This window comes from Eublepharis macularius, chromosome 7 (assembly GCF_028583425.1).
Source record: "Eublepharis macularius isolate TG4126 chromosome 7, MPM_Emac_v1.0, whole genome shotgun sequence".
NCBI lineage: Eukaryota > Metazoa > Chordata > Lepidosauria > Squamata > Eublepharidae > Eublepharis > Eublepharis macularius.
Genome location: NC_072796.1, coordinates 52,659,865 through 52,679,312, shown reverse-complemented (window position 1 = coordinate 52,679,312; position 19,448 = coordinate 52,659,865). Strand labels below are relative to the sequence as shown.

At 39.0% G+C, this 19,448-nt stretch overlaps 1 protein-coding gene across 2 annotated transcripts in view; it reads right to left on the bottom strand.

Moving 5' to 3' along the window:
* The window catches only part of MBP (myelin basic protein), a 144,709-nt gene that overhangs the window by 13,501 nt on the left and 111,760 nt on the right, over positions 1-19,448 (bottom strand). For both annotated transcript variants that reach the window (XM_054984692.1, XM_054984691.1), the window contains exon 5: positions 928-1,038. In XM_054984692.1, the coding sequence (XP_054840667.1) occupies positions 928-1,038 (111 nt within the window). The remainder of the gene's footprint in view (positions 1-927; positions 1,039-19,448) is intronic.

Below are 19,448 nucleotides of genomic sequence, written 5' to 3'. Positions count from 1 at the left end.
TAAAGCAGCAGCAAATGCAGCCAAAAGCTCCCAATTCCACTCTCTCACTCCAAATCCCAGCAACAGGTCCTCCCTCTCCCTCTGTCTACTGGAACTGAAAAGCGTAAGGCAGCGAGCTGTGCTTTATATAAGAAATGCTCACATAGAGAAAAACAGAAGGTCTCTGGTTGGCAAACAGACCTGCCTAACAGGGCTTGGAGGGATGAGATTGGTGTTCTCATGGCTACAGAAGGCCAATCTCCTCAGTTGCCTAGGGGATTAACCCCGCCTGCTTCTTGCTGTATAGGGCAGAATGGAAGCTCTCCAGTTGGCGGAGAGAGCTACCTATCAAGGTTATGTGGGCTAAGATTGGGGTTTCCAATGGCAACAAAAGGTCTGCAGACATTCTGGGCCTATGTTGCCTAGGGAATCAATGGATCAATGCCAGCCTGTCTGATATCATGAATCATTCACAAATTGAACCAATTGGCCTAAAAAGTCATGAACTTCGTGAAAACCGCAGCCCCCACAAAACACGTTTCGCAAAACACGAATCAGCCCGATTCGTCATGAAATTTGATTCGTATTTTGATTTGTGCCCATGTCTAATTTCCTGCTGGAGTTTGTGTGCTTGCAGTTCCTCACTCACAAGGATCATCCTACTCAGAAGAATGAAAGTTTCTCTGAATCCTCTGGACAAGTAAACGTGGCAGCTTCCATGTTAGGAGCTCTATGAGATCATGCAGTAATGACTCGATCAGGATTATGGTGTTAAATTTCTATCCTGTTATCATAGTCAGTGTTGGACAGATGAAACAAAAAATGAAAAACACATGTTTTATGATTTCGTTTGCATGCTATTTTACAGGATGGTGGTTAATGGTTTCGTAGGATTTTTCTTTTTAAAAACTTTCAGTCCCAAATCACAAATGCAGAAGGAGAACTTACAATGTTCTTGAAGAAATGGACCACTGGGTTGTCATCCACGTACCGTCCATGCTGAGACCTCGGATGAGGCAGGGAACTTACGTGGCTTACTCTGGCAGCATGATGATAGTCCTGGAAGATGGGAGACATGCTATATTTAGATCAATATGCACATTGACAAGACTTAATGGAAGCGTTTGAAAAGAAAATCTGTACCAAAAATGTCATATTTAACTGAAGCAGAGATAAAATTGATAAAAACAGACATTTTGTTTCCAGGCAGATGCTTCCAGAAACTTCATATACAGGGCATGAAGCCAATCGCCATTCCCTGTCATTGCATGATCATGCTGCCTCTGAACATGGAAGTCCCATTCTGTTACCATGTCTAAGAACTGATGATAAACCTCTATCCTTTTGGTCTAATCATCTTTTAAAGGTTTTTAAACAAATTACCATCCTCCGTTACAGTTTACTTCCATGGAAGTAAAACAATGCATGATTATATTGAACGAGACAAAAGGCATTTACAGGGGATTCTTTGTGAACGAGCATTTCTCTCATCATCAAGAACTCTTCCACTTTGACCTTCCAGTTGTCATCTTGCATAATTCCTTTAAAAGGTATTCACGGACATTATTTCATATGAACATATGTAGCGGCATTATATTCAAACTGTTATTTCCGAGCTGTACTGTTTATTCTGGGAGTGATCCGTCAAGGTTTGGGGCAAAAGTCTTTCCCAACTCTGTTGGGATTGAACCTGGGACCTTCAGCACGCAAACAACATGCTCCATCTCTGAGTTAAGGCTGCCTCTTCTCGACAAGTCTTTGTCTCTTGCTGAATAAAAGAGACACAGTAAAGAAAGACCTTGACTTATTATAATTCCTACCAGCTCAGTAAGTGATATATATAGTTTAGGAAGAAAATGTTTGAGTTTAGACCATTTTCTCTTTTTACAAGAGATGGAAGCATTTGGCACATGATGACCTCAACCTACCACAGGCTATATGCAGTCACACCATTGTATCTGGCCATGTGATAAGCTGAATTTTACCTGTCCTCCCTACTTCCTGTTTCCAATTAGGTTGCAGAGATATGGCCAGATTTCTATGGCCAGATGACATTTTCAGATGCACCAGTGCAAAAAAAGTGAATCTTTTATTGGCTTCATTAACATTCAGAATGTTGGGGTGCAAACTTTCAAGTTACACAAAACTCTGCTTTATGTTTCTGCAGAAATAAAAAAAAAGATGATGTTACATACCAAGGCTGATGTTAATCAAGTAATAAAACATTGTAACAAACATAAACAGGAATTTTGTTATCTAGATTACAAATCTTGCTATAAGGGGTAGGGATCATCCAAACAAGGTAAGAAAACATGTTAGTAAATATTTCAACAAAATGCAAAAATGCTTTCAGCCAGGAAATAAACTATATTGCAAAGCAGCCTTCTAGACTCACTAGCCTGATAGGACCCTTATCAAAGAGAAAATAGTTAATACAGAGGAGAGTAGATGTAATATTAGCAGAGCTAAAGATACATTTTAAATGCATATTAAATAAAAGATTCATGATATTGTACTTTCCCCAAACAAGTCCCATCTCTAAATGTCCCTTAAATATCCCAAAATTAGCTACCTTTCCATTTCGCCTGATGAAGAATTCTGTGTAACTTGAAAGTTCCCATCCTCCTACACCAATGGAAGTCCTGAGAGTGCTCCCATGTTTTTCAAAAGTACTGTGAGATGCAGATCTGAGGTACTGAGTAAAATAAGGTGTAATAAGCACTACATGTAATATCGGAAAGGATGTTGAAATATCAATCTTACTTTCTGTTTGTTAACAGCAAAAACATGCACACACTTTCTGTTCAGCAGCAAGATAGTCTAAAAATCAAATGCTGGGTGGTGCACCGTATCTGAATGTTTCATTTTCACTTCCCTTATTAACCATTATACATCTCAGTTTGCAGTCCTGGAGAAGAATATATATTTCACAGGGATGCAGTACATGATGTTTTATAGCACAGTCTGAAATCTCTTATGGCAATTTTATTTTTACTTATGTTTAGACTGATAGTTTGCCCTGCTCTGAAGCCTGGTGGATAACAAAGCAAAAAAATCATCCCAATCGAATAATGGGTTGGATTATCAAGCCTGTTATTCTGCTGTCGCAAGAGGGAGGAGGGACCCATTTTGACTCCCCAAAGGCCATGCAGTATGAGACCAGTGTAGACAAAAAGCCGTGTGGGATGGGGCTGCAATGAGAAGGGGAATTGGTGAAGTCATCCCCTTCTTTCTTGCACCAGCAGGAAAAAAATGTACCATCCAACTCCATGTCTGATCAAAATCAAATTTTCTATTTTCTTTCTCATGCAGAAGCTAACATTATTCTCCACATAATTTTCAACACCACGGTGGATACTAAACTGCATTGGCTGGATATGTTGTTATACTGCAATAGTCATAGTATGAAAACTTCAAATGACTTCATTTTTTTTTTACTTGAATCGGGCCTTGTGCAATCCTGGAATATGGATTGATTTGAAAGTCAATTTGTTCATTTCCTCTTTTCCTTTCAGTGGATTGTCACATTTTTGAGATATGTCTGTCACCTGGAAGACTGGAATCCTAATTTTAAAAAACTCAAAAAGCCACAAGCCACAAAAACGTGTCCCAGTGCCATGTGTTTTCTGCATATGATCTACAGCTTCAGATGACTATTTAAAAAACTTACACAACACCACAAAATACAGCAGCACCAACACTTTGAAAATTACTCTGCAATCATGAAGGAGCCAGGAACAGAATATTGGACATGAAATGAAATATTAGACCTGTTCTTCCCCCCTTCCGCCAGTGTTATTTGTCAGACATAACTTTTAGGAAAAACATTTGACTTTTCAAATGTTACATTTTGAATTCATTTTTCACTGCTCTTCTCGGTCTCCACCATATCCATATTGCATGCATTTATTTATATATTAGAGAAGACCTGAAACAGATCAGGTCTGAAATATATCAAACTATATGTTTATCATTTTCAGACTAAAGCTTTACATTTTACATGGACCTTGCTCGTTCATTGCTTTTGTCTCTTAAAGTAAAAATTTAATTAAAATAAGATGTATTAATTTGCACAGAGTACCCTTTGCAAGTATCTCCGCCCCTTCTGCAAATGCTACTCCACTTGCAAGAGTGCCTTCCTATCAGCACTTCAGTACAGTATTGTTTGCACACGTTCTTTCTTGGGCCTGTTCTCTATTTGGATTTACTTCCAAGTAAGCATACATAAGATTATGTTATGAGACTCAAGACATTTTCTGTCAGTTATCTTTTTGAAGACTTTGTTTATCGTCTCCACCGAGGATGCATTTTTTTTATTTCCAACACAGTGTATAAGAGAACACTAATAATTCAAATTATTAAATCAATGTTAAACTTAAAAAAAAACTTTTTAAATTTTTCCTGCTGAGGGAAGGGGCAGCGAGATGCATCCCCTGCTGCCCCATTCGGATTGGCTGAGCCACCTCAGCTCCACCCCTCAAGCCTCATGCCACATTCCAATCATGTGGGCTGAGGCAAACTGGCCCCTGGCCATAAACTGCACTTTCCCCCAAAACCAAAACCAGTTCTGATAAATCCATCAGTCCATTCTCCTAGCCCACCAACTGTAAATTAAAAAGCCTATCTAAGGAGTGTTTGCAACAGGGCTAGGCAACCATTTTGGCTTGAGTGCTCCCCACCGCCCCCTGCAATTCTATCTGTAAAGTGAAGACGTTGGTATGCCAGCAAACAGGCCTGTGGGTAAGAGGGAAACGTGAGGGTTGTCCTTGGCCAAATTCGTTTTGATCAAATTGAACCCTAGTGATGCTGCAAGTGACTCAGTGGCTCTCTTTGGACATGGCTGGTTGAGACAGGAATGACAGACCCTCTCCCATGCCAATGGAATGGCCAGAGCTTGTTTCCTTACCTTTTCCAGCAGATGATTTCGTAAGGCAAGTGACACCATAAAAAACCCTGTTTCTTCCTATCATAATCTTACCTGGATAGTAGTAGGAAACTGTCAGCAAAGATTATTGGCTAGATCATAAAAGCTACATAGATTTATATGGAAAGAGGACATCCTTTTAAGCACTTTAGAATGCTAATTTTTTTAAAGGAAAGGTGTTTTACAGTAAGTGTCATCTATCATCATAAACCCATCTGATACCTTGCTGGGCATTTCCAATGCCCCAACCCCTCAGGCTGCCCCTCAGTGGCATGAGATATCTTTAAATATATTACTAGGGATTTCAGTAGCCTTTGTACTTTTATGAAGAGCACTCCATGTGCAAGAAACTTCCTTAAATCTTTTTGTATTCTTGTTTTAAGGAAAAGGGATGGAGAAACCAGTTTGCTAGAAGCTACCCTATAAATCATTAGCTAATGATTTCCCCAAGTAAAAACTTATCACTGGATAGAAGTTTTCAAAAATTTATTTTAGGATTTGGGCACTCTTCAAGATCTAACGTGAGGGACAGGTTTTGTGTCCTCTTTTCACCAGCAATCTGTTTTTCAAAGACCTCAAAGATGTTAACGGGTCACTAGTTAAAATAAAGCTTCTCAATGGCTGTATTGCTTTGCTGGGTTCTGCTGATTTTATAAGGTAAAGGTCCCCTGTACAAGCACCGAGTCGTTACTAGACATGGGCATGAACGGCAAAAAAACCCCAAACACCGTTCATCATTTGGTGCCATCCACGAACAACGAACATGGACGAACATGAACTGTTCCCTGACATGTTCATTGTTTGTGGGGGCCAGAACACCCCACCCCACCCCACCTAGCCCCCTCCCCTCAAACCCACTTACCTGGCCCTTTACAGAACCCTTTAAACTATCAGCTGGCAGGCAGCAGGGGGGGGATCCCCCCTGCCACCTGCCAGCTGATAGTTTAAAGGGCCCTTTCCTGCCACATGCAAGGGGCAGGGCCGTTTAAACATCCCACAAATTGACCTTCCTACCAAATTTGCAGGGGACATAGTCCTCACTGTCCTCTGAAGACCCCCCAAGTTTCAGAGAAATTGCACCCCAGGAAAGGCATGATCCATGGGTCTCCCTGTTGCCTGTCATTTTCTCTTCACAGTGGCAAAAACGGGACTCTCTGCTGGAAAGCCAGAAGGAGTTCAGAGAGAGTTCAGTCCCTCCCTCTTCGGTTGCCAAGGGAATTGATTGCAACAGATGCCAGACTGTCTGGCTTGCCCAACGGCTGCGGAAGGCAACGAATGAGGCTTTTAACGACCACCTGTTCGTTTAGAATGGGGCCTCACAAACTGCTTGTTCTAGAACAGCAGATTAGGCTGTTTGTGGGTTTTTTTCTGTTTGTAATGCTGTTTGTGCCCATGTCTAGTCATTACTGACCCATGGGGGGGGATGTCGCATCACGACGTTTTCTTGGCAGAATTTTTATACTCAGCCTCTATTTGATGTCCAGGAGTGTGGCTGCAACCACAGAATGGAGAGGACAATGCTTCCTGTTTAGCAGCAAGAGGCAGTACTCTGCATTATTTTTGATCCGTGCTCCAGTGGTTAAAATGCTGTCCCAATGTACTCTATTGGCAAGCATTATTGTTGTTCTTTGTAAATGAGCAGGGGATAGCTGTGCCTATTGACAGCTCAAAATAATTTAGAAAACCTCTTTGGTTGAAAAGTACAAGTGAGAGCAGGTTCACTCCCCCTCCCCCTGTAACTAAGCAACAGCAGCTGCCAAGGCAACAGGGCAAGTGGATGAAAACCAGATGAGAGGAGATGAGTAGTGAGGTGATCCAGACCCAAGAGCTGTTAAAATGCCATTCATTAAGCTGAATGAAGTAACTACCAGGGAGAGGAAGAAAGCAGAACTAAACATCACAGGTGTTCTATATCTTTCCCTTTAATCTTCCTTCCTTCTAGAATGAGAGAGCTTGTTATGAGTTTTCTCTGAGGACCTAGGAGCAAACTCAAGGCACAAAGCTAGAGTTCCCTTATACTACTGAACATTTCCTTGTATTAAGATGCATCTATTTTTGTGTGGGGTGGGGCCATACAGACCTTCTAGTCCAAACCCCTGCCCAATGCAGGGTGAGATCAGGTTCTTTCTCTCTGTCTCTCTCACACACACAGCCCTATTGACATCTGCCTGCTGTCTCCAGAGATACTTTGTGATGCTGGGTTACTACTGAAAGTTCTCAGAACTGCTGAATAGGCCCCCAGCAACACACAACTGTAAATGAAATTTTACTACCTTTTGAAATACAAGTCATCAAGCTTCCATGGCAGACTGGAAATTTGAACCTGGATCTCCCGGATCCTAGTCTGACACTCAGATCACTACACTATACTGGCACTCACCTTTTCCTCTCTCAGCAACCTCTCCAGAGGAAGATCTGGCCAAGTTGCAAAAGTCATGTGGTAGTAAGTTGCTCAGGTGATCTCTGGGGTGGCTGCTGTCAAGCTTAACCAAGTCTTACAAGTTGTGCAGAGGCTGCTGGGTCAAAGCAAGTTGTGTTGCATCAAGTCATTATAACCACCACTGCACCTGAGTGAGTTGCACAAAGGGTATGGAAGCATGTTGTTGCTGGGCCTGGCTGAAACGAGTCCTTCCTCCAGTCCATGGGCGGAAGTAAATAGGTAGGGGTAAGGCCAAAATAGCCCTTGAAAGGTACCTTTCCTAGTCTTTTACTGTCAGAAAACAATGTTTGAAGGCTAGTAGTATTGTTGTGGATACCTAGCAACTCCCACCATCACTACTGAGAGGGTATTTCTTTCTTAAAGGAACAGGTGATACTTTTGATATTGGGGGTTTGTAGAAAGATATGTTTGGTCATGCCTCTAGTCTCCAGACTTAATATCCACAGATAGGTCTATGCTGAGAATTAGATAGATTGATTTTATTTTAAGAGAATAGTTGTTAGGGATTTTTGATGGCTTAAAATATATTGGTACTAATTAAAAAGAGATATCTGTTCAAAAAACGAATCATTTTTTAATTTCACTAAGGTAAGATCAGTTTTGAAAAGCTGAGCTTTTGTTACACTGAAATAGTCCAAATTTGGGACTGGATATGGCTTAGAATCATTTTAAAATTGCATACTGGCCTTTTCAAACAGCACTGATCTGATTGCACAGTAATGTTCTTCATTTCTGTGCTGTGTGTTTACACTAACACTTCAGAAGGAGGTTAAGCTGCTTTCCCCCCATATTGAAGATCAGACTGTTGATTCTACTGGCAGGGGCTTTTTGGAAGCAGGCAAAAAGCATTAATTTGAGTCACCTCTCAATGTATTCAATGATAATAATTCTTACATTCTGTTCTGGCACATACATTAGCAGCATTTAAGCACTAGCATGGTCACCAGCCTGTTACAGATGGAGGTGGCATACACATGAAGAAGTCACATGGTCTGCTGCACAGAATTAAGAGCATTTTTACATTGACTGCGTGGAACAGCCCCAGTGTAACCTATTGCACTGTAATTGACTCTCAACATGAGGACAAAGCAATGACTATATCCTGGAACAGTTATTTATTTTAAAAATTGTTTGCTTATAGTACAAAGCAGAATAGGAAGTGCACAGCAGATCAGAAGCTTGTACCACCACTGAGGAATGTGATACTTTTATTGGCTTTAAGAAAAAAGTGAGATTCTTTTATCCAGCATAAATATTTCAAATGTTACCTTTGAAAAATCTACTTTATTCATTTTTTCTACAGAAAAAAATGACAGGTATTCTGAACTCCATTTTCCCATTACCACAGTGACACATGATGTTGATCTGCAGGCTGGGTTACTATAAATGCACTGTATGTGGCAGAATAGCATTGAAAAGCTCATCGAAAACTGTCCTCTTTCTTCAATTTTTTGATATATATAAATTTTATTAAGATTCTTATTTTGGAGACCTCCAGTAATGTTAATTATAGTAAAATATTTACTACCTTTTAATGAGTTTGAAAAACTGGTTTATATATTGATTTTATTGGATGGTTTCTATATTGTTTTACATGTGGGACTAAACCTTTCCTAGGCTTACATTTTTACTAGGTATGAAACTGGGGAGAAAAATCAGAAGTAGTAGATTTTTTTTGTTGCATGTTGTCAATCAAGGAGATGACAAATTAGTTCTTCTGATGGGGTGCTATATTAGTATACTGAGATTTGATATGACACTTTTCCAGAAGATAATTACCTATTATCCTTTTAATTTCCAAAAGCTTTGTAGTAATTATTCCTTTCCCGTACCATGGTTTCTGGGTTCCTGTTATCTTCTGTGTTCAAAATTAATGAAATTTAAAAACCTACTTCAGAGAACTATCAAAAAATGAAAAAAAATCTATAACCTTGATGGTAATCTAAATGTCCTTTTAAAAGGAGAAGCTATTTCATCATACTTTCATACCATATTCTCTATGAGAAATATAAGCTAAACAAGTAGAGTATATTATTTCATGATCAAAATAGCATTTTATTGTCATACACTGGAGGGCCATTTGAGAAGGTGTGTGAGGCATATTGCCCCCCGCCCCCACTCATTTAATGTGACTTTTACCATTACAGAAAAAGGTACAAAACTAGCTTATGTGGAAAAAGAAGCCCAAGCCTTTCTCTGACATGAGAACGGGCTGTTCCTGTGTGGCAGGCATGAGCTTGTCACAAAAAAGGAATAAAAACCCAACCAGAAAAGACCAATTGATTAAGTTTAGTAGAGTGATTGGTTAGATTGATTAAGTAATTCAAAAGGTTGGGGAAAAGCGAAAACAGCAAAATAACAACATATCTATATGAAAACAGACCGATGTCTTGAATAAAGGCGCACCCCACCTACAGCCAAAAAAGTCTGATGTGTGCCCTACAAGCACATAGGTGTCATGTGTAAAAAGTAACAAGATACTGCAAAATATATCATGTATCAATGCAACACCTACAATTGTTAAGAAAATGTAAAAATGTACTTCCTAAAACAGCCAAAATTGAACACACTGTCTTTTTCTTTCTAATGAATGAGCCAAGCATGTTTCAGCAATTAGACTTCCTCAAGGGCACGTATTATCAAAAAGAGGTAACTTTTATCACAAACACAGCACAATACATAGGTGAAATCTTTTACATATATACTTCTGATCAGATACAATTAATATCTCATGATTCACTAATCATCTCCTCATAACGTAATTCACAATGGCTATCAATAGGTCCTCATGGTAATATGACAGAAGTTACAAGGCCAGTACTTGTGAGAGCATACCACTATCCTCAGTGCAGACCTGACTTCTCTTGTGTGGCAGGCATGAGGTTGTACCTGCCTATTAAAGTGGTCTGATACAGGGTTTACCACCTTACTGAAAGCTAGAATGTATGGGAAGGGCAATAGTAGCGCAATAGGGTGCTTCCAAGTCCTGCTTGTGGGCTTCATGGGGGAAGCTGGTTGTGGCTTCTGGTCTGACCCAACAGGACTGTTTTTATGTCAACAGCACCTTCTTTTCCCACAAACACCACTTTATTCACATCCCTTTAGGAAGGTAAGAGGCAGGGTTCCTGCTTGCTGATCTCTATTCTAGAATCATACCACTGCGTACATTAAATTGGTTCTGTATTTCTAGTCTTTTTGTTTATTGACCAGTGACATCTACCATACTATAATATTGTGTACAAGACAGTTCTGGAGGCTATCAGACCCTCTTGAATAAAATTAGGTATATTGATCCCTTTTATACCAATTTAATAGACGTCAAGGAGGCACTATAATGCAATAAGCAACCGATTAGTGCCGTCTCTTTCACGATGCTGAGGGATTTTTAATCTGCAGGTGGTGCTTTCTAGTTAAAATGTGTATCTTTTGGGTAAGTGTTCCCTCATGTATTAACAATGCTCAGCTGCAACTAGAACATATTTATCAACGTGTGGATCGCATGCACATCTGCAAAGAAATAGCCCTTTGCACATTTGCTTGAAACAGCCCTTTTATTCAATATTTTCCGCTTACTCAGGGTTGCTTTCCCCCTTGTATGCTATATTTGAAGACTCAATCTATTGTCAGATTCAGAGTATTTAAATAATCTTTTGCATACCAGGAAGACAGCATGCCAGTGACTCCAAAGTATACTTTATCAAATGCTACATTTGATACATGACTCCATTTTGCAAAGTGAGAAAGCTCACCTCTTGGTGCTCATCTGTATGAGAAACGTGATGTGAGTCAGCCGCCAACTCGACTCACAGTCACACAGACCATCATAGGACTCACCTTAGACAGCTCTCCATCGCTCGATGCAGATTGGAAACCCTGTGCATGGGGAGGGGCAGCTTCTGCTGTCCTTTCTGTGCCATGACTGTACGTCTTGCATTCAGATTAAGGTTCCTTACTTTGTAGGAAGGAGTAATAGAATGTAACACTATATAAATGAAATGAAATGATATGACAACTGCGAAGAGGGTTCGGAGTCGTGGTTTAATGCTTTTGGAGGGGAGGGGAAAGAAAAAGTTCCTTAAATATACCATAACAAAGATGTGTCTTATATACTTTCCCTTAAAGCAAAGCACCAGCAATCAAGTGAAGGAAAATGACTTGGTCTGTTGCTGTTTATTCTGGGGTATTTAAACATCAGCCAACAAACAAGCCAAATAAACTTCTTATATCAGACCTAAGGTCTAGTCTTAAGTTTGATGTTAGTTCATAAGCAGGGTGTAGCCTATCTTTGCTGTTGCTCCCTTCACCAACCAGTATTTATGGGCATACTGTTAAACCTAGCCATCATGGCTAATAGCCCTTGATAAATCTGTTAACATGAATTCATCACATACTCTTTTAAAAGCCACCAAGGCAAGTGATCAGTACCATTTTTTATGCCTACAAATTCCAAGAATGCTTCATGTGAAGAAATAGTTCCATTTTAACAACTCAAAGTGGCTTCACTATCAGCTTTAAAACAAAGATTTTGATGTAGCCTTTTGAGAGTGGAGAAAAACTGGTATGCATTCAGGTATTTGTATAACTGCACACATTTGTAGTACAGGCCACTGTTTGCTCAAATCCTGAAATTGCCATGCTGGGGTATCAGATAAATTGTATCAATGCTGCTCTTAGAATAACGAAGCTTTGTCAAGAAATTACATTCAAGTTAGGGGAAAATTCAGTGCCATGTAGTTTAATAATTAACAGCAGTTATACCATTATGTGGTACTATCTGTACTTAGTTACCTCTCTTATTTAACTAATGTTTGTATTGACACAGCTTCCATTACCATAATGGAAATCAAAAAGCATTTTCCTTGGTGTTCTACCAGCATTAATGCAAATTCCACCTTCCATTTTAGGGGAAGCAAAAGATTTACGTATGCTGTACATTTAGTAGCACAATATTTAGGATGTTTTAATGGTTTATATATACAAGAGAGAGAGGCAAGTTGCAGATGAACATGTACATAGGGAGGCTCCATTTATACTTTCAGGTAATCACATGAGTATTCGTAAATAAGACATCACTGTGGTTTGTTTCTGTTTTATATGGAGTCTAGAGAGCAATGCCTATTCACTGCTAAAACATAGACATTAGAGAAAGTTACTCTAATGTGAACTGGATTCCACTTTCATATAGTGGGTTGGTTTTTGTGGAAGCTATCCATGTGCAAAAGGGGGTGGGAGGTAATTTTTGCTGTTTTCCTCTGCCACAGCAGCCCTTCAACTGCTTCCTCCTGCTGCTCCTGGAGTCCTCTACCCCTACGAGTGGCATTTCAGGCTACAGTGGGAGGGCGGATGCAAGGAAGTTGGGCTTCCATGCACAGAATTCAGATGGGACCCAATCCAGTGTTTACCACAATATACTCATACATCTACTTTCCAGGTAAAAGTTTTCCCATCTGCTTTTTTCCCTTCATGGTATAGGATAGATGCAATTGTCTGGTGCATTTGAATGCCCACGTGGCAACTCAAAAAGGAATCATTGCAAAATATACATAATGTTCATAGAAAACTTGTTTTTCCTTGCACCTTGCCTAACAAGTGTCTCCCAAAGGACAACGTGAGGATAGCAACAGACTATTTGTTGACATTTCCATTGAAACAGATGAGATTTAGCATTTTGGTAGCATGTCATAGATATATTTGTGAACACAAATATTTCATTTCACCTTCAAAATATGACTTTAGCCAAAAGTTTATTTCTCTTTCCAGATTAGAGAGATAATAATAATAATAAAAAAAACCCTTGAACCGTATCATCCCCAAAGCTCAGTTCCAATAAAGGGCATCTAGCCATTTATTTCAAGATAACTGACATGGTTAGATTGAGCCCAGTAGCCAAGGCTGGACAAATTGTGGTGTGAATTTATGAGACTATAAATTTATGAGATAAATTGGCCTTGTCAGCTGTAATCCCATTATACTAGAGAACTATGATAGATCGTACATGTAGGTTTATATAGATTTGGCCATTTTGAATAATGTAACAGCTGCTTGTCTCCCTATAACTTGATCAAGACTACTTCTTACCTATATTCTAGAAAACCAAAGCCATCCAGAAGCAGTACACTCATCCCTGATTTGCTTTTATTAAAACTGAGTTTAAAGTACATGGTTTGGATCCAAGAGTGCTCTTCTGCAGGTGTAAAAGCACTTTAATGGCACTTACATCAGTGTGACAGCGATTGTTAGTGGAAAATGAATCTTGCTGATTTCCCCTTCCCACTGCAATCTTCCCATGCTGTTCATGAGGGTCTGCTGACTCTCAGGAACAGAAATTTGGAGCCCCTACTGGCTGCAGTGTTATTCACAAGATCCGCCTCTCTTTGTAGTTAGCTTATGTTAGCTATGAGTATCATCCTTATATTCTCACCATCACTTTCCACCTTTTGTAAACAACTCATATGTGTCCTTATCAGCAAAGGACTATACACAATCATGTTACATTTGGGTTAGGATGTTAACGTATTAAACTGAAAATAATTAGTACACCCCTTTGCAGTGAGAAAGTTATTTAATAAATGCACATCAATGCTCAAGCATAGACAAAGGTCAAACATTGGAAAAAATCATATCACATTACAGACATTTAGTACCATAATTATATATATATATATATTATAATGCTACAATTTATACATCAGTCATACAAAAACAATAGATATGACAAGATTTTTCCCAGAGATGATAAAGATTTTAAAGAAAAAGTCACAGTAAATGTCTCCCTTCAGGGCACTGTATAAACATATTGAAAATCTCTTTCCAGTGAAAAAATTGATATGACTAAAAAGAAATTTGATATGCAAAATATTTCATATTAACTGTATACTGTTCAAATGTTTTTCATTCATATTAAGAGTAACTGAAGATGCCTGCCCAATACCCTTCTGTGCCAATCTTTTCACATGACCTAACCATTCTGATAAATGATCTTCTATTTCAACCAGTTTGAACCAAGACTGTGCCATTTCTCCTTGAATAAAAAATCCTTGGATATAGTACTTTAGAGCCCTCACGCAGATAGCTCAAGCAAGCTTGATTTCATCAGATCTTAGAAGCAGGGTTGGCCTTGGTTAGTAATTGGATAGGAAACCTCCAAAGAAGACCAGGGTCGCTATGCAGAGGCAGGCAATGGCAAACCATCTCTGTTAATCTCTTGACTTGAAAATCCCAGCAAGGGTTGCCTTATGTCAGTTATGGCTTGATGGCACTTTCGACCACCATAGTACTTAAGAAGCACAAAATGCCCCAAGTTATGCCACAGGAACAGAGTATTTCCACTAATTTAACAAAAATGTGTGGCCCCTGACAATTAATGGAAAGAAGTTGAAATGGTTTTGCTTATCAAGACAGAGGCATTTCTGAGAAATCTGATGTAGGTTGCCCCCAACTGGAATGCTATGTTCCTTAAAGCACTACAGGTTCAGTTGCTGCCCACTCCTCTGCAGCTCTCCACACCCTTGTTTGCAATTTCTACAAGACTCGTTATTACCACTCCTGTTCTTCTTTATATCTCTATTTAAAAACAAATAATCAAACAAAAACCATCTAATTACATCCTGATCTCTTTGCTTAAAGCTCACTCATCTGGATTATAAATCATAAGGCTGAATTGGACTTGGTTTTTTTTGTCTCACTTCTCTTTCTAGGCTTCTATCATTCTTGTTTGCATAGGACAGGAGAAAAAGATTGAGGTTGTTCTATGAAGATAATGGGAAGTGGGAAAATTGAAGCTTTGGAGAGAATAGAAAGGGAAGGTGTGAAAGCAGAACAAAACTAGGTTTGAGAGAGGAGATAGGAAGAATAACTGAAAGACTGAGAATTTAAGAAGCGTTCGGCAATAGCACAAGAGAAGTGGCAACATGGTCCCCCCTCCCTGGAGTGCTCACAAACACTATGCAAGCAAAGCTGTCTTACTCAGAGTATCCACAGGCCTGCTTCATTCAGTCCATCATAGGTTGCTTTGCCATGATTCTCTGTTTTCACAACAGTTCAGGGGAAAGGAGCTTGGGACCACTGCTTTATCAGAATGTTTGAAAGTTGCTTACAATTTGGGTCCAAGGTTTGAGACACTAATAAATAAGTCCTACAATAGTGCCATTTCAGTATCTCAAATCCCAATACAAGACCAGAGTTGCAGAGACATCACTATGACATTGTATGCAGCTATAGCAGGGAAATGTACAGGACCCATCTTAGGTTTAAAGTTGCTATGGATTACTGCTCATCAATATTTAGAAAGGACAAATCCCCATATAAAGAAACAATTGTATGATACAACTTGAAAATTTAATTACATTCCTCCTGCCTAAAATAAGAAGAAACCTACTCAGTCCAATTACATTGACAGTTCAGAGCAACTTGGTAGCACCTTGGAATATTATCACAATACATTTTAGTTGCATTACATGTGCCCAAAGGAGACCAGAATCACTAGACTACACACTTAAATGGACAGTAGTATACCGAGTTTGGTACTTCATTAAACAAATTTCCTATTGTGTGTTGGGTATATATTAAACAGGTATGTATATATATTTGCACATTATTAATGCAGGGTTATGGTAATCAAAAGCAGCAATTTGTTTGTTGGGGATAAGAAGGTGATCATTTGGCATGGTAGCTTCCAAAGTTATGGACTAGGATGAGGCCAGCCATGAAGGCCTCTGGAGGCACTTGATTGCCACCAACTGTTACGGCCAACCTTCTCACTTACGCTGAAAGATTCATTCTGATTTTGGAAAGCAGAGCATCCCTTGGAGAGTGCCTGTTCTGTCTGGCAGTTATTTGAAATCTGAGAAAAGATAATTATACTACCTGTGTGACATCACTGTACTGTCCTTGAGAGTGTGTTCTTTGATGCTGGTTTGTACCAAGACAGGTACTAGAAGGAAGACTTGCTGAAGACAGCCAAAATGTGGCACTTGGTTTATTTAGAATGAATTACCTTATTAAACTTTGAAATTTCACACCTTCTTGCCTTGTTCTTATCAACTTTCTGCTTATAAACAGCAGCTGATACGTAGGTTTATACCTTAATACGGAAACACAGGTGATATGTTTTCTGCTGCAGAGGACTGAGAAAATCTCTCCATCCACTTTATATGTGCGTTTTATTTTTTTCTCCTACCACTAGCAAATACCAGGGTAAGAGAAAGCTTGCCTCCTGTAGGGATGAGAAGGAGGCAAAAACAAAATAAGCATTCATCTGGTTTCCCTTCTTCCTCCTCTCTTTAAACAAAGGAGATTGTTATTCATGCATATATTTTCAGCCACAGATGTTAATAAGAAAAGAAGAATATGCCTCCACAAGGAATTTTCAATGCACTCTTAACGGAATGTCAACTCTTAGTTTGGACAAAAGGGCATTTGTTAGCCTGCATTCCAGCCCTTCTTGGTGTGGGCAGATCAGATATATGATTTAGCCCTGAAGTAACTGGGAAAGAAGATAGGAAGGCTGTACTGATCCTCATCCCAACTCCTTTTACACAATTAGTTGTAGCTTTGGAAGTCTTTAGTAGCTAGTGCCAGGGATATCCTTTAGGTTTGGAAGAAGTCATGTTTTGTTATGATTTTACCTTGTCTTTCCATACGATCAGCTATACTGAAGTTCTGCAGCATTGTGGTTTGGATCTTACCAGCTTTTCTAATATCAAAATGAGAGAGAAAAGGATTCTTTTGGCCACTGAAAGGTTACACTGGAGATGATGGGATGGAAGCTACAGTAAGGAGGGGAATCAGATGAGACTGAGTAGAAAAACTGGTAGAATCCAACTCAGTATGTTTACAGTGTTGTCTGTTCCAAATCGAATTCCTTTCAAACAAAGGGTTGATAGTTGGCAGCACACCTTGGCTAACGATGATTGTGCTTCCCTGCAAAGTTGCCATATATCCAAAGGGTATATTTTGTATGATGGTTGTCTTTTTTCTAGTTATTTTTTCCAATGCTTTCAAAGTGCATCAGCATTTTAACACCACACAATTCAAACATAGTAATAAAAATTATGCATCTATATTTCTGTTTTAGATCCAGAGGAGTTAGCTGTGTTAGTCTGTAGTTGCAAAATAGTAAAGAGTCCAGTAGCAGTTTTAAGACTAACCATCTGATGAAGAGAGCTGCAGTTCTTGAAAGCTTATGCTACAATGAAGTTGGTTAGTCTTAAAGGTAATACTGGACTCTCTTTACTATTTCTGTTTTGACACAATCAAAGACAAATTCATATCCCTTCCTAAAAAACACATCCACACCTGGTTGTAAATGGTTGTTGCACCTGATGAATAAACTTCCAGCACTGACAGTCTCCTAGAATATTTTCTGAGGATAATATTATATTTGAGAGCAATATTGTTGCACCATGGCACAGGCAGATGTTGCCTCTTTGGCCAAGATATTTACAAGTCAGCATTTAAAAACAGTTGTCCCTTTGCAGCCAAGTATAAAGAATTATAATTTGTAACGTCTAAAATGTTTGATCTTTAGGCACTAGTTTCTGTGTTATGGAGATTTAAATGTACCAATGAGAGCAGAGAAAAAGCCAGTGCAGGTTGCTATGAATCAACACTACTGTTTACAATGATATTTCATACAACAGTGGGTCTACACAAGACCATTCCTTTAACGGTATACAGATTTCACAATGATTAGTAAATCCAGAGACAATCACAATCAAACCTAGACTTAATTCACCACCACCACTAAGCACCTGAAATGAATGTTTTTGAATTATTATGCCTAAGAATAGTATCTAACTATGTACTGTAGGTGCAGGTTTAACCCAAGTTATCATAGTGTTTTCTTGGGATATGAGAAATGATGTCTTTATACAGCTGTCCTACACCTGTCAGTTCTGGGACTTCACAACATTTTGATCATGTTTCAGCTATCCAGAAATTATGGATAATGCTATTAGAGGCCTGAATCAAAGAGGTTTCTGCACTGTAGACAATTATCCTTCAAGATACTTTGGCTGTTGTTGCAAACACCAACAACAACAGGTTGCCCTGTACTGGCAAGCAATGCAGATCAACATGTTATTTGAAAAACAGAGTTCAGAATTCCTCTGGTGACCAGCTTCTAGCCTGCCTTCTTAGTTGTAGGACGCTATGCCTCAGAGTCTCTGATCACGATTAAAGAATGTAAAGGTTAGCTGTTCTGGGATATCTTACGGTTTAATTAAACATTTCTGAAACTTCTGAAGCAGATATTTTCCCACCATAGACAATAAGAAACCTATAATCAGGGGCTAAATGCCTGAGTGCATCAAAAAACATTTCACTACAGGGAGAGATTGTCAAATGCTAGAACATCTTCCCCGACAAGTGTGAACTTTGCTTAATGGTGAAGAAATAAAAGACAATTGGCATTTGCCAAAAATGTTTTTTTTCCCTTGTTTTTTTCCCCTTGCAGCAAAGTTTTCAAAACATCAAAGTATCTGCCAGATCAAAATGGTACATATAAAAATACAAAATGTAACAGCCAGGAGCCAAATGGTTTTAGAAAACACTGATATGACACAAAACATTCAAGAAGGAAACTGCAGTTGAAGAAACAGATGTTTTTCCGAGAACAGATTCAGTACCTTCATCATGCTTTTCTCTGCTTTTCATCTGAACAAGACAACATTTTTCTTAAAATATACTGGAACTACTTTTTGCTACAGACATCTCAAACATTTCTAATAAGCAGTTTCTTAAATTAAACCTCAAAATGTTTAGCTGTCAAAAAGTACAATGTCATACTCATAATACAAAGCTGCTGCAATCATGTCATCCTATCTCCAATCTCCCTTCTTTTGATTTTCTCACGAAGACTGACTTGGTTTTGCACAGTCCCTCATTTATCTCAAAGCCATGTCAATGGACACTACACAACCTGATGACACAGAACACCAACAAGCAAGCACAGAAATAAACACAAGACTAAAAAGTCAGTTTCCATAAAGCTATCACAGAGTTGCCATACACAATTTTCTTTCTTCGGATTCCTCCCTGAACAGATTTTGAGAAACATCACAGGGACAATATCACCCATGGGAAAAATGCAAAAGAAGGCTGAAA